Raw genomic sequence first — 13566 nt, forward strand, 5'->3', positions numbered from 1 at the left:
ACTTGTATTTTGTTAAACATTAGGTTGTTACACCTTTGTGGCCAGATGTATCATACATTCTTGCTCATGCTGAGTTGGTAGTGTACCTTGTCCTTTTGTACTTTTGACTTGTCTGTATTGCCGTGGATATGTGTCAGTGCTTCCTTGATAAGGGAGTTATATGGCAGTAATCTTTGTCTTCAGTTGTCAATAGGGCACTGATTTGTCTTGTTGGGAACTGTAAGGTTCAGTAATAACGATCATTTTTCATTTTGACCCTGGAGAATTGAACAGTATTGAAAAAACATTGAAAATTTTCATATCTCGGTATCTTTATCCCCTTACTTTTAAAAATCACAAGGTTTTACAAATACAGGTAGAATATAAATAAAATTCATTTATTATCTGTTTCACTTAAAAATTCAGAGGATTAAGAAAAGTCCTGGAATGAAAAATTAAATCACATTCTTATCAGTAGTATTTTATCTACTTTGTAGACTTTGTTCCTTCTCTTTGACAAATGAGAAGGTGGGAACAATGTTGTTGACTTGAATGAGCAGGTGGTGTGGGTTTTGGAACTTTTGATATCACAGAGAGGAATTTCCCCAAAAGTAACATAATGTTTTTACACTCATCAGCACTTACTGTCCTGATAGAAAATGGGTGAAATCAAGGCAGCGAGATACTGGTAGATAGAAGTATAAATACTGTGTCATTCTTAGTTTGGTTTGATGTGTAGTGTTAAACTTCTCAGATATCAGTGTTTTATAAAGTATATACATTAACTTTGTATCATTTCCTGATTTTTAAGCCTAGGGAGTGTTCTTTTCCTTCTTTCCTTCCTTCCTTCCTTTTTTTTTTTGATTAATTTTTGTGAGATTAATAATTGTGAGCAGGGGAGAGGGACAGAGGAAGAGGGAGAGAGAGAACCTTAAGCAGGCTCCAAAGCTCATTGTAGACCCCCCACATGGGGCCCGATTCCAAGACCCTGAGATTATGACCCAAGCTGAAATCAAGAGTCAGTCACTCAACTGACTGAGCCACCCAGGAGCCCCTAGTTTGTAACTTTAGAAAGCTGTCAACCTAATTAATGTTAATTGAATGGACTACATTAATAGGACATTAATAACATTTTTTTCATGTTAATTTCTATTGGAATATTTGACATGGCCTTGTTGAACCTCTGTGACCAGTTAATAAAAATGAATCAATAACCAGGGCATTGTATCTACCCTATAAGTGATTTGATGCTGCTTTAATAATTGACAAGAAGCATGTAAAATAGATTGTAAATGTGTAAAGCATGCATATAAATGAAAAAGTCATAAACCTGAGCAGGTAACATATTTCTGGTAATTTGTTAGTGATTTTAATTAAAATGTAAATTTGGAAGTTACTCATATTTGGTAAAAGGCTGTTTTGTCCTTTTTCTTAGTTCTTAAGTGACTTGTGAAAAACTGATATTTCTATAGGTTCTGCACCCCCCTTAGTGAACCCACCTCTGCCTACCACTTTCCAACCAGGAGCTCCTATTGGGCCCCCTCCAACTGGAGGACCACCTCCAGTGAGGGCACTCACGCCTCAGAAATCATCACATAGAGCTGTGCCCCAGCCCTCATATAATTCAGCTGTCAACCAAGAAGGTAAGCAAGGCAAAACCAAGTCAAATCTAAAGTTTTGACTCAGGGTGGAAGGATGAATATTATTTGAATTCTTTGCATTCAGATAATATTTTTTCCAGAAATTTAGTTGTTCCAGTTAAGGCCTTCAGGAATTCATCCAGTTAAGGCCTTCAGGAATTCAGAGTTTAAAAAAAGCTCCTTAGAATTCTAATACCCTGTATTGGGCCTAGCATTGGGGAACTACTGCTGTTATCTTTTTTTGTTGCTGGGCAGATTTTAACCATCATGGCTCTAAAGTTAGGTGCCTTTTGGCAGAGGAAGGTGAGAGGAGAATTTCTGCTTTAGAACTCTCCTTTTGTTCTGTGTTAGAACTGTCCTTTTAATACATTGGCTCTTTTCCATGGAAGCAGTATTTTGTTTTCTGCTATTATTGTAAATATTAACAAATATTTATCAGCCTAAATAAAAAGTAAACTATGCAAGCATTTTGAAGTTGTATATAAACAATATATATATATATATTTTAAGATTTTATTTATTTGACAGAGAGAGAGCGAGAGAGGGAACACAGCATGGGGAGTGGGAAAGGGAGAAGCAGGCTTCCTGCTGAGCGGGGAACCTGATGCGGGGCTCAATCCCAGGACCCTGGGATCATGACCTGAGCCGAAGGCAGACACTTAACGACCGAGCCACCTAGGCACCCCTAAACAGTAAAATGTTTTAAAGCATTGTCTTCAGATACAACTTTAAAATATAAGTTTATTAGTTTCAACACTGTATTTTGTCAAGTAGGAAATTGATTTTAGCAATAACCTTAATGCTGGGTTATGCAGCAAATGCAGCAAATGCAGCAAAATGTGGAAATAGGAAAACAGAGGAGGGAAAAACCGCTCTCCATATCCTACTACTGAATACAGTCAATATTATTTTTGTTTTTTCTTCTATCATTTCCTTTTTTTAGTATTATATAAGTAGGGAAAAGAGTGACCCGTGAATATTTTGAAAAGAATGGTGTTAACAATGAGTAACAAAATGGTAATGTCCCACTGTTGGCCACATAATAACTTTGAAAATCAAGCTACAATAAATACTTGCATTTTTAACCAACTAAAAATATGCCCAGTGTTTTTGTTTACTTTCTTGCTGTCTCTCTCTCTGTCAAATAAAGAAAATCTTAAAAAAATAAAATAAAAACAGTTTTATTAAGGTTTTCTGTATCAACTCATGGTTAAAGTCATGGTGGTCTTGAGAACTGGAAAGAAATTAACTGATTTTATCAACTATTAAACTTACCTATTTGGTGTTAAAATGACTATTAAAGTTAGCACCTTGGTACTTAGAAGCTAAGAGGTTGATGCTATTCACTAATTTTAGTTTCTTCTATACCTGACTTAGAGCTCATAAATAGTAAAGGTACCTAGAAATAGATTTTAATTCATAAGCAGATGTCCCTGGCATTTATCTTTAAATCTTTAAATTGGGGGGAAAATAAGTTAAGATTTTTATTTTATTTTAATAGTTGTTCCCTAGAATAAAGCAATCATTCTGTTAACTTATATCACCTTCAAATTAATTCTAGATTCCACTCTTTTCCTTGTTTTGAAAAAAAAAGTGTTTTTATCCTCATAATTTATTTTCTCTTTAAATAGTACTGATTTTGATGACTTTTTTTTCAATGTGTACTGTTCTTTAGAGGTTTTTAATGCTGCTCTCAACTGCTGAAATCTTTCAGATAGTATGTAATTTTATAAACTGCACAAAGGACCATCTGTTTTAGAAGTTTGTAAAATTATTTAAAACTTTTATATATTTTGTATATTTAAAAACATGCATTATTTGAAATTTTTATTTCAACATTTGACATTTTACCTGGGCTGTGGGTTAAAGTATTTGGAAAGTTATCTTAAATTTTAGACATTAGCGCTCAAATCTTTCAGAAATTGTAATAATTGTTCTAGTTTATATTGTGATAAACTTCTTTTTTAGGTATTACATCAAATACCAATAATGGATCTAATGTGGTTCACAATAGTTATGATGAAATTGAAGGCGGTGGCTTCTTGGGTGAGATGCTATGAAAGTTGTTTTTTGTTTGTGTGTGTGTGTGTGTGTGTGTGTGTGTTTTGTTTTAGTATGTGTTCGTTATAGGAAACAGTGAAGAAAACTTCATAATCATGTCACACAGCAATAAGTCATGGTAGCATTTTTTATCTCCATACCTTTAGATTTTTTGTTAGTTTTTTTTTTCCTTTAATTGGGATCATGGGCTTTATTATTATGTTCTGGCTTATAGAGTATTTTTATGAATTAAATCTATTTAAGTGTATTTAACCAGTTGAACATTAATATGCTTTCATTGACGTTTTGAATTAGAATTTTAGTCTGAATATAAAGTTTAGTAAATGACACAAAAGTAAATTAACCATACAAGCTTATTTTTGTTCATACAAGCTTATTTTTATGTGTTTTTGGTTATAGTCTACATTAACTAGATTTTAATCATTGCTCTTTGTTAGTAGTGTTTGTCTGACGTTGCAAATTTGATAAATGAAAGTATTAAATTACCCAAGGGATTTTAGCGTTATAATTCAATGGATGTATATGTTTATTTAAAGGATTCTGGAATATAAAATAGAACTTAAAAGTTACCTTGTTTCTAGCAACACCACAGCATGCTAACAAGAATCCCACTATGAGTGTTGGGTATTCATATCCCTCCTTACCACCTGGTTATCAGAACACAGCACCACCTAGTACAACTGGAATGCCACCCTCTTCCTTGAATTACTCAAGTGGGCCACAGGGCTTTACTCAGGTAAACTTTTTTTTTTAACCAATTTTCCATCTTTTGATTTAAACTGTGTAGACATAAAAGTTTTAGGAAGGTGTAATGAATACTTTTAACCAATTAAAATAATGAGTATTTCATAAGACTCGTTTTATTATATATCCCCAGAACCAAAAAAAATTGACCAGGAAATCTAGATTAGTTTTGTTATTTAGAGAAAAATTAAGTAACCAAGTCCTTATATACTTCTGTTTTCAACTGAAAATATAAAGGCTACTTACTTTGAAATTATTTATCTCTAGACTCCCTTAGGTGCTAATCATTTAACTGCGAGCATGAGTGGATTAAGTCTACATCCAGAGGGGCTAAGAGTTATCAATCTTCTTCAAGAAAGAAATATGCTTCCAGCAACACCTTTGCAGCCTTCTGTTCCAAATTTGCATGAAGATATCCAGAAACTCAATTGTAACCCAGAGTAAGGATTCAAATAGCATTTCTTATTCACTATGACATTTTATTCTAGAAGTTTTGGATTTTTTGGGGAACCATGCTATTATGAACAAGCAGTACAAACATTAATTTATGAAAATAGTTTTGCATGCAGGAAAAAGATCTTTGTTAATTGCTTACTTGATATTTGAAATATTCTAACTCAAGAAATAGGGTTGTAACTTCTAGGCTGATGACTGCTCTTAGCAGCTCTAATGGAACTATGACACTCAATATCATTGTGGTGAATACATTTTTTTTTTTTTAAAGTCCAACATACGGGGATTTGATTCTACATAATCCTTTATTTGCTCTCATTTTAAATTATTTTTCATAACAAACGTAATACTCTTTTGTCCCTTAAAATGGATCATTAGTTTAAATGTATGTGGTGATGACTTTCTGATAAATTGAATTTTGTTATTTTTAGAACCTTCAACAAAACTGATCTTTTCATTAATAAACTTAAGCTTGCATTTGTACATTTGTGTCATCACCTTTTAATTCCATTGTAATCTAAATTTATATAAAGAAAAATAAGGGGCACCTGGGTGGCTCAGTCGTTAGGCGTCTGCCTTCGGCTCAGGTCATGATCCCAGGGTCCTGGGATTGAGCCCCGTATCGGGCTCCCTGCTCCATGGGAAGCCTGCTTCTCCCTCTCCCACTCCCCCTGCTTGTGTTCCCTCTCTTGCTGTGTCTCTCTCTATCAAATAAATAAAATTCTTAAAAATAAATAAATAAATAAATAAATAAATAAATAAATAAAATCTTTAAAAGAAAAGAAAAATAAGTCATTTGTTAGTCTGGGCTGCTTATGCACAAGCCAAGCCAAGAAGAGACTATTTTAGTTATATAATACTGGGTTGTAACTCTCCAACCTCTCTTTCTGAATAGGACTTAAATATTTAATGGGATAAAATTTGAGAGGGCCTATTGAAAAGTTTTTGTAATTTCATCCACTGTTAAAATGTGTACCTTTCAAATTTTTTTTTTTTGCTCAAAAATAATCATAGCAACAACTGACACATGATTCTTTTTTTATGATACATGGTTTTTACTTTGTTGTAGGTTATTTAGATGCACACTGACTAGCATTCCTCAGACTCAGGCCTTACTGAATAAAGCCAAACTTCCTTTGGGACTGCTGCTTCATCCTTTCAAAGACCTAGTGGTATGTTTCACTAATGAAAGTAAATGTCTAATGGAAAATTATCTTGGTGATGAGGAATTTTCTACAGTAGTGCAAGAATCACATGTGGAATTTATCTGAGCCATCTTTAGGAATTTGACCATTGACAGGTTCCTTTATTTGTAATTCAGCCATCGTTTTTATTACCAAACACTTCAAAATGAGGTAAAATAAGCCAATTTTTGAAAAATTCAAGAGATACTGAAAGGAAATAAATAAATGAACCATGCTATTTTAAAAGTTGTAAATCATTTGCCCATTTAAAATACCCAGTCTCGGGCGCCTGGGTGGCTCAGTCGGTTGAGCGACTGCCTTCGGCTCAGGTCATGATCCTGGAGTCCCAGGATCGAGTCCCGCATCGGGCTCCCTGCTCAGCGGGGAGTCTGCTTCTCCCTCTGACCCTCTTCCCTCTCGTGCTCTCTATCTCTCATTCTCTCTCTCTCTCAAATAAATAAATAAAATCTTTAAAAAAAAAAAAATAAATAAAATAAAATACCCAGTCTCAGGGTGCCTGGGTGGCTCAGTTGGTTAAGCGACTGCCTTCGGCTCAGGTCATGATCCTGGAGTCCTGGGATCGAGTCCCACGTTGGGCTCCCTGCTCAGCAGGGAGTCTGCTTCTCCCTCTGACCCTCCCCCCTCTCATTCTCTCTCTCTCAAATAAATAAATAAATAAGTAAATTTAAATGAATAAATAAATAAATTTAAATAAATAAATAAATAAATAAATAAATAAAATACCCAGTCTCCCAGTTCTGCCATTCTTGGAGTAAATTTGTTGCTTTCACAGGCTGTTGCTGTTTCCCTCCGGGGAAAAACAAAGAAGCCCTTCCACTTTTGTCATAAGGCTCTGGGACCTTGACATACTCTTGGGAGGATCAGTACATAAGTGAAGTGACTATCCCAAAACAAATTTATATTAAGACTTTAGAACTTCTAGTATGTAGGATAAACTTAAAATAGGAGCATAATTGCAGAGTTTAATTGAATACTTGAATATAATTTACCCTTATTTTATGACTTTCCATGAGAATTTAGTAAGCCTCTTGGGGCGCCTGGGGTGGCTCAGTTGTTAAGCGTCTGCCTTCGGCTCAGGTCATGATCCCAGGGTCCTGGGATCGAGCCCCACATCGGGCTCCCTGCTCCGCGGGAAGCCTGCTTCTCCCTCTCCCACTCCCTCTGCTTGTATTCCCTCTCTGGCTGTGTCTCTCTCTCTCTGTCAAATGAATAAAATCTTAAAAAAAAAAAAGAATTTAGTAAGCTCTTAATGTAAAATGAAGAAAATTCCTAATTTACTCGGTCATTTCATTGGCCATTTACCATCCATCTCAAAAATACATTGGATATTTACCATGTTGGTTTTATAATATAAATGTTTAATGAGAAAATAAATACTTTTTAAAAGGCAGGATTTAATGAGAATGTTCATGGAGAAAAATAGTAGTTTTTAAAATCAATACATTTTAGCTATGTAATATTCTTGTGTGACAGTTTGGACACCTTTTTTAACCCTTGGTTTTTTTCTCTAAAATTATAGTATCCCAGAAGTTACTTGAAAGGTATGAATTAGTATTTGGCCTTTAGATGTGATGATCATTGCCTTTAAAAAATTCTGGTTTTTTTTTAGCAATTGCCTGTGGTTACCTCCAGTACAATTGTGAGATGCCGCTCATGCAGGACATACATCAACCCTTTTGTCAGCTTTCTGGATCAAAGGAGATGGAAGTGTAACTTATGTTACCGAGTCAATGATGGTATGTTTTCTTTTTTAAACATTTACAAATTTCAGTTTACGTTGTTGGGAAAGCAGATAATATGAAATTTAAAAAAAAAAACAAAACCCAATACCCTGTCTTACTTACCTATAATCCTTCTACTCAAAGATAGCTTCTGTTAACTTTTTCTACACATTTATACATACATATGTGTGTGTGTGTGTGTGTGTGTGTATAAATACTTATATACTTTTTGAACAGAAAATGTGGTATTCTTTTTTTTTTTAAGATCTTATTTATTTATTTATTTGAGAGAGAGAGAGAGAGAGAGAGTGAGAAACAGCATGAGAGGGGAGAGGGTCAGAGGGAAAAGCAGGCTTCCCGCTGAGCCGGGAGCCTGATGCAGGACTCAATCCCAGGACTCTGGGATCATGACCTAAGCCAAAGGCAGTCACTTAACGAACTGAGCCACCCAGGCGCCCAGAAAATGTGGTATTATTCTGATACCACTTTTTTACATTTATTATATTGGGTATATAATAAATGGCATATTTCATGGTATTATTTAAGCCTATAATTTAAGAAATATTTTTATTTAGAAATTGTCCCTGGGCGCCTGGGTGGCTCAGATGGTTAAGCGTCTGCCTTCGGCTCAGGTCATGATCCCAGGGTCCTGGGATCGAGGCCCGCATCGGGCTCCCTGCTCCTTGGGAGCCTGCTTCTCCCTCTGCCTCTCTCTCTCATGAATAAATAAATAAAATTAAAAAAAAAAAAGAAATTGTCCCATGCCTTTTCTCTAGGGTGAAAGATAATAAGTCCACAGAATAGCTGCCATTAGATACATTCACTGCTGTATGAAGGGAGGTAGGCAGTGCTAGAAGATTAGTTGAATGTAGTTTTTTCAGTAATTGAGGAAGAGGAGATCTCTTTCAGAAGTTGCTTACAGTCTGTGTTTAAGGAATATCATCTAACCTAAATAAAATTTTTTAAAAGGGGCGGGGGGGGCGGCACCTGGGTGGCTCAGTCGTTAGGTGTCTGCCTTCGGCTCAGGTCCTGATCCCAGGGTCCTGGGATCGAGCCCTGCATCGGGCTCCCTGCTCCACAGGAAGCCTGCTTCTCCCTCCCCCCTCCCACTGCTTGTGTTCCCTCTCTCACTGTGCCTCTCTCTGTCAAATAAATAAATAAAATCTTTAAAACAAACAAACAAACAAACAAAACTTATAAGGAATATCATCTAACCAATAACACTTTATTAGGATTAGAGAAGAAAAAGGGTATACTTGATATCCACATTGAAATTTAGGTCTCCAGGATCCCTGGCTAGCTTGGTCGGTGGAGCGTGTGAGTCTTGTTTTTGGGGTAGTGAGTTCAAGCCCCACGTTGGGCGTAGAGCTTACTTAAAAAAATAAATAAATAAATAAAATTAAGAAAAAAGAAAACTGGGTCTCTGTTTGAAAGGAAATTTCATTAAGCATTGGGAAATGGGGAATTTAAGAGCTTTTTAAAAACCATTCTTATGTTTTTTAGGAGTAAAGTGAGCATAGAGTAAGAACATAATTTTTACTTTCTAATAAAATTTAGAAAATGTATGTATAGTGTTTGGTATGCCTTTAAAATCTTATATGTGCTTCAGTATGTGAAATAAAGTTATAAATAAAGGTAGAAGTCACTTTAATATGCAGCCCAGACCATTTTATGAACTATGGCTTACTCTTTAACATATGTAGGAATTTGAATTTCTAAACAGTTAATGGGAAGACAGATGCAATGCTAATTTAGAAAATATTCTTTGAGCACTAGTATAAGTATAGTATTGTGAAGTATTTTTACCATGGCTTTGTAGGGTCAGCCAGAGTCTGTACATTTTGTGTCAAATATTAATATTTGTGTACCATTATGAAATTTAAGACAAAATTTAGTGTCACATTTAAGATAATAATTGGTATTTAATGAATTTTTATCATCTTTCAAGCTGTTTTAGGAAAGCAATTTTAGCAAGAATTAAGACAGAGTATATTAGAAGGTCGGAAGAGAAAAATCACTGTGATTGTGGCTGTAAAAGCAAGACATACTTAGTGCCTTTGAGTGTGGGGGAAACGAACTCAAAAACAAAGTATATTTATCCTTTAATATTTAGTCTATGTCGTCTTATCTCTAAATCCTCAAAATAAGAAAACCACTAAATGCAAGATATATCACACTTAATCCTTTCAGTTTTATCATTGTATGTTGTTGACTTATAGTTCCTGAGGAATTCATGTACAACCCTTTGACTAGAGTTTATGGAGAACCTCACAGAAGACCTGAAGTTCAGAATGCTACTATTGAGTTTATGGCTCCTTCAGAATACATGGTAAGCTTTCATTTTTTATGTAGCATATTTATTAAACAATGGGCTTTATTTTATTTTATTTTTTTAAAGATTTTATTTATTTTATAGAGAAAGACACAGAGAGAGAGGGAACACAAGCAGGGGGAGTGGGAGAGGGAGAAGCAGGCTTCCCGCTGAGCAGGGAGCCCGACGTGGGACTCGATCCCAGGACCCTGGGATCATGACCTGAGCCAAAGGCAGCCGATTAACGACTGAGCCACCCAGGCGCCCCTAAACAATGGGCTTTAAGTAAAACACTGTAGCATCCTTTAACAAAATTTTATGTTTTTAAATTTTATAAGTTATACTTGTTCATTATAAATGTTAATTAGTATATAAGAGTAAATTTGAAAAGTGAAAGTATATGTAAAATTTCACCTATGTTTCTTGTGCATCAATCGAGAAATTTGTAAGGTAATACCAGGATCATATTTACTTTTAAGTCACTTCCAATTTTTTTCTAATAATGCTGTGATAAACATTCTCTTGCAAGTACTATAACACACTTGTATGAGAATCTGAGTTCTTGGCATTTTTAAAATAATAATTATGTCTAATGTTTCATTAGCACTTTACATTTTACAAAGCACTTACATATTTTTGATCATTACAAACAACTGTCTGAATTAAGCTAGGTGAATGCTGTTAATCCTGTTTTACAGATGTGAAAAGACTTAGGTGACTTGCCAAAATATCCTTTAAGTAAATGGGAGACCTTGCATAAAAATCCATGCCTTTTGATTTGGTTACTCTTTCACCATGCCATAATTGCCTCTAAATAAAGGGAATATGAAGATAAGACTTAACATCTAACTTTTTATATTTTATTTTACCTTGTTATGTTTTTGTGGGGTAATCTCTGGGCAATGGGAAATAGAAATTATGAGAGTTCATTTTCTTTTCACCACAGAAAAGTACAGTGTAGAAGACAGTTTTGTGACACTTAAATGGTTGGTAATAGTTTTCCCTAGTGTCTCTTTGTTGAATTAAAGCCAAAAAATTAGAAGAAGCATCTGTTCTTTTGTATTGGCCTCCTGGGGTGTTTTTTTATCTCCCGGGATTTGCAAAACTGACTTCCTTAAAATTTGTAAACTTACCTATTGCAAGCTGTTTTGCTCCTTCTCCGCTTATCTCTTAGGTGACATATGCTATGAATCTGGCAAGTGGTCTGTGCAAAAAAATATAAAAGTTAGTACACTCCAAAAAAAAAAGTTAGTATACTACATGCTCAGTTCTCATTGTGGTTATTTGATGCTTTTTATTGACTTGAGAACAAATCTTTGAGTTTGGAATTTTAAAATATAGTTGTACATTTTTATGGATCTTGACTAAAATGTGTTGGTTAAGGAACCAGCTCAGGCTAACTTGATTTGTCACTTTCACAATTGTAATTTCCCTAAATTGTGAAATATAGTGTACATGTGGAAAAGTAATTGAGGAAGAGGAGATCTCTTTCAGAAGTTTTTAAACATAAATGTTTAGGTCACCAAATAATTATAAACACCTGTGTTAGCACCGTGCAGGTCAGAAATTGAACATTGCCAATATTCCCAGAAGCCTTCTGACTACATTTTCTCTCCTTGTCCTAGAGAAAAACTCTTCTTAGGGCAATCACATCTTCATTTTTCTTTTTTTAATTTTGCATCTGAAAACAATATAATATGGTTTGCCTATTTTTAAAACTGCTGTTATTTCTATATTCTTTTTTTTTTTTTAAAGATTTTATTATTTGAGAGAGAGAGCGAGAGAGAACATGAGCACAGGGAGGGAGAGAGGGAGAAGCAGACTCCCCACTGAGCAGGGAGCCCGATGCGGAACTCGATCCCAGGCCCCTGAGATCATGACCTGAACCGAAGGCAGACCCCCAACCGACTGAGCCACCCAGGCGTCCCTCTATATTATTTTCTTAATCCATTATTGTTTATTAGTGTCTCCATTTAATCTGTAAATAATGTTTATTTTGTTGTAGGTGGATTGGACAGATGGTAAGTTTAGATTTAATCCTGTTAAATGTCTTTAATGAGATCTTTCTTTTCTTCAGTTACGACCACCTCAACCTCCAGTGTACCTCTTTGTATTTGATGTATCTCACAATGCAGTTGAAACTGGATACTTGAATTCAGTTTGCCAGAGTTTGTTGGACAATCTGGATTTGTAAGTATCTTAATTCAGCTTAAATTTGAAACTAGCGGTGTTTGCAAAATGAATAGTTTCAAAATGCAAAAAAATGCTATATATAATTATGTTCTAAATGTCCATTTAGACTCGCTTGTTAATTTCAGGTCTCACTCTCTCTGAGAAACATAAATTTATCTAATCCTCCCATACACAAACATATTTTTCCCCCTTGAGTATTTTCACTCAAATCTCTGTCAGCCTATCTTCTTACCTATAAATAATTGCAATTATTATTATTATTTTTAAAGATTTTATTTGTGAGAGAGAGAGAGAGCACGAGAGGGGGGAGGGTTCAGAGGGAGAAGCACACTCCCCGCTGAGCAGGGAGCCTGATATGGGACTTGATCCTGGGACTCCAGGATCATGACCTGAGCCGAAGGCAGTCGCTTCACCAACTGAGTCACCCAGGTGCCCAATTGCAATTATTTTTAACCCTAAGATACAAGTATCACAGCAAACAAAATTAGCAGTAAATCCATAATATGATTTACTACGTGGTTCAATTTTTGGTTTTGGTTGTGTCAGAAATGCCTTTATTGTAGGTTTGTTGAAATAAGAATCCAAACAGTGTATACATGTTACATTTAGTTGTCATATCTATTAAGTCTCTTAAAATATCTGTACTTTTTTTTTTTTTTTTAAGATTTTTAAAAATTTGTCAGAGAGCGAGAGAACACAAGCAGGGGGAGCGGCAGGCTGAGCAAGGAGCACGATGCGAGACTCGATCCCAGGATACTGGGATCATGACCTGAGCCAAAGGCAGACGTTTAACCGACTGAGCCACCCAGGCATCCCAAAATATCTGTACTCTAAAATGGTTTCTTAGATACTTAGTGTAACCTATAAAAGCTAGTATGACTTTTCACTGTAATGAAATATAGTGTTCTTGTGTGGTATGGAAGATTGTGAAGGACCAGATCTTTTTTTTTTTTTAAGATTTTATTTATTTATTTGACAGATAGAGACACAACAAGAGGGAACACAGGCAGGGGGAGTGGGAGAGGGAGAAGCAGGCTCCCTGCTGAGCAGGGAGCTCGATGGCGGGGCTCAATCCCAGGACCCTGGGATCATGACCTGAGCCGAAGGCAGACGCTTAACGACTGAGCCATCCAGGCGCCCCGTGAAGGACCAGATCTTATCAGAAATGGACTAAGTACCTCACCTGGGTGAAAGGAACCTCCTTGTTCTTGCCAGCATTTGTATTTTTAATGAGCAACAAGAATGAAAACTAGCTTGTC

The 13566-nt window shown here is 35.5% G+C and overlaps 1 protein-coding gene across 4 annotated transcripts in view; it reads left to right on the top strand.

The window, feature by feature from the left end:
• SEC24A (SEC24 homolog A, COPII component) overlaps positions 1-13566 on the top strand; it is a 66304-nt gene that overhangs the window by 27762 nt on the left and 24976 nt on the right. For 3 of the 4 annotated variants that reach the window (XR_015768159.1, XM_028103622.2, XM_028103620.2), the window contains exons 3-10: positions 1452-1622; positions 3588-3665; positions 4262-4416; positions 4692-4864; positions 5947-6049; positions 7692-7818; positions 10023-10132; positions 12192-12304. Coding sequence is in view for 3 of the 4 variants with exons in the window: in XM_028103622.2 (XP_027959423.1) it covers positions 1452-1622; positions 3588-3665; positions 4262-4416; positions 4692-4864; positions 5947-6049; positions 7692-7818; positions 10023-10132; positions 12192-12304 (1030 nt within the window). In the remaining variant the exon portion in view is untranslated. The remainder of the gene's footprint in view (positions 1-1451; positions 1623-3587; positions 3666-4261; positions 4417-4691; positions 4865-5946; positions 6050-7691; positions 7819-10022; positions 10133-12191; positions 12305-13566) is intronic. The other variant, XM_028103621.2, reaches the window with a different exon arrangement.

Source organism: Eumetopias jubatus, unplaced genomic scaffold (genome assembly GCF_037043125.1).
Source record: "Eumetopias jubatus isolate StellerSeaLion01/CBP00866 unplaced genomic scaffold, mEumJub1_p1.0 scaffold_5, whole genome shotgun sequence".
In the NCBI taxonomy this organism is placed as follows: domain Eukaryota; kingdom Metazoa; phylum Chordata; class Mammalia; order Carnivora; family Otariidae; genus Eumetopias; species Eumetopias jubatus.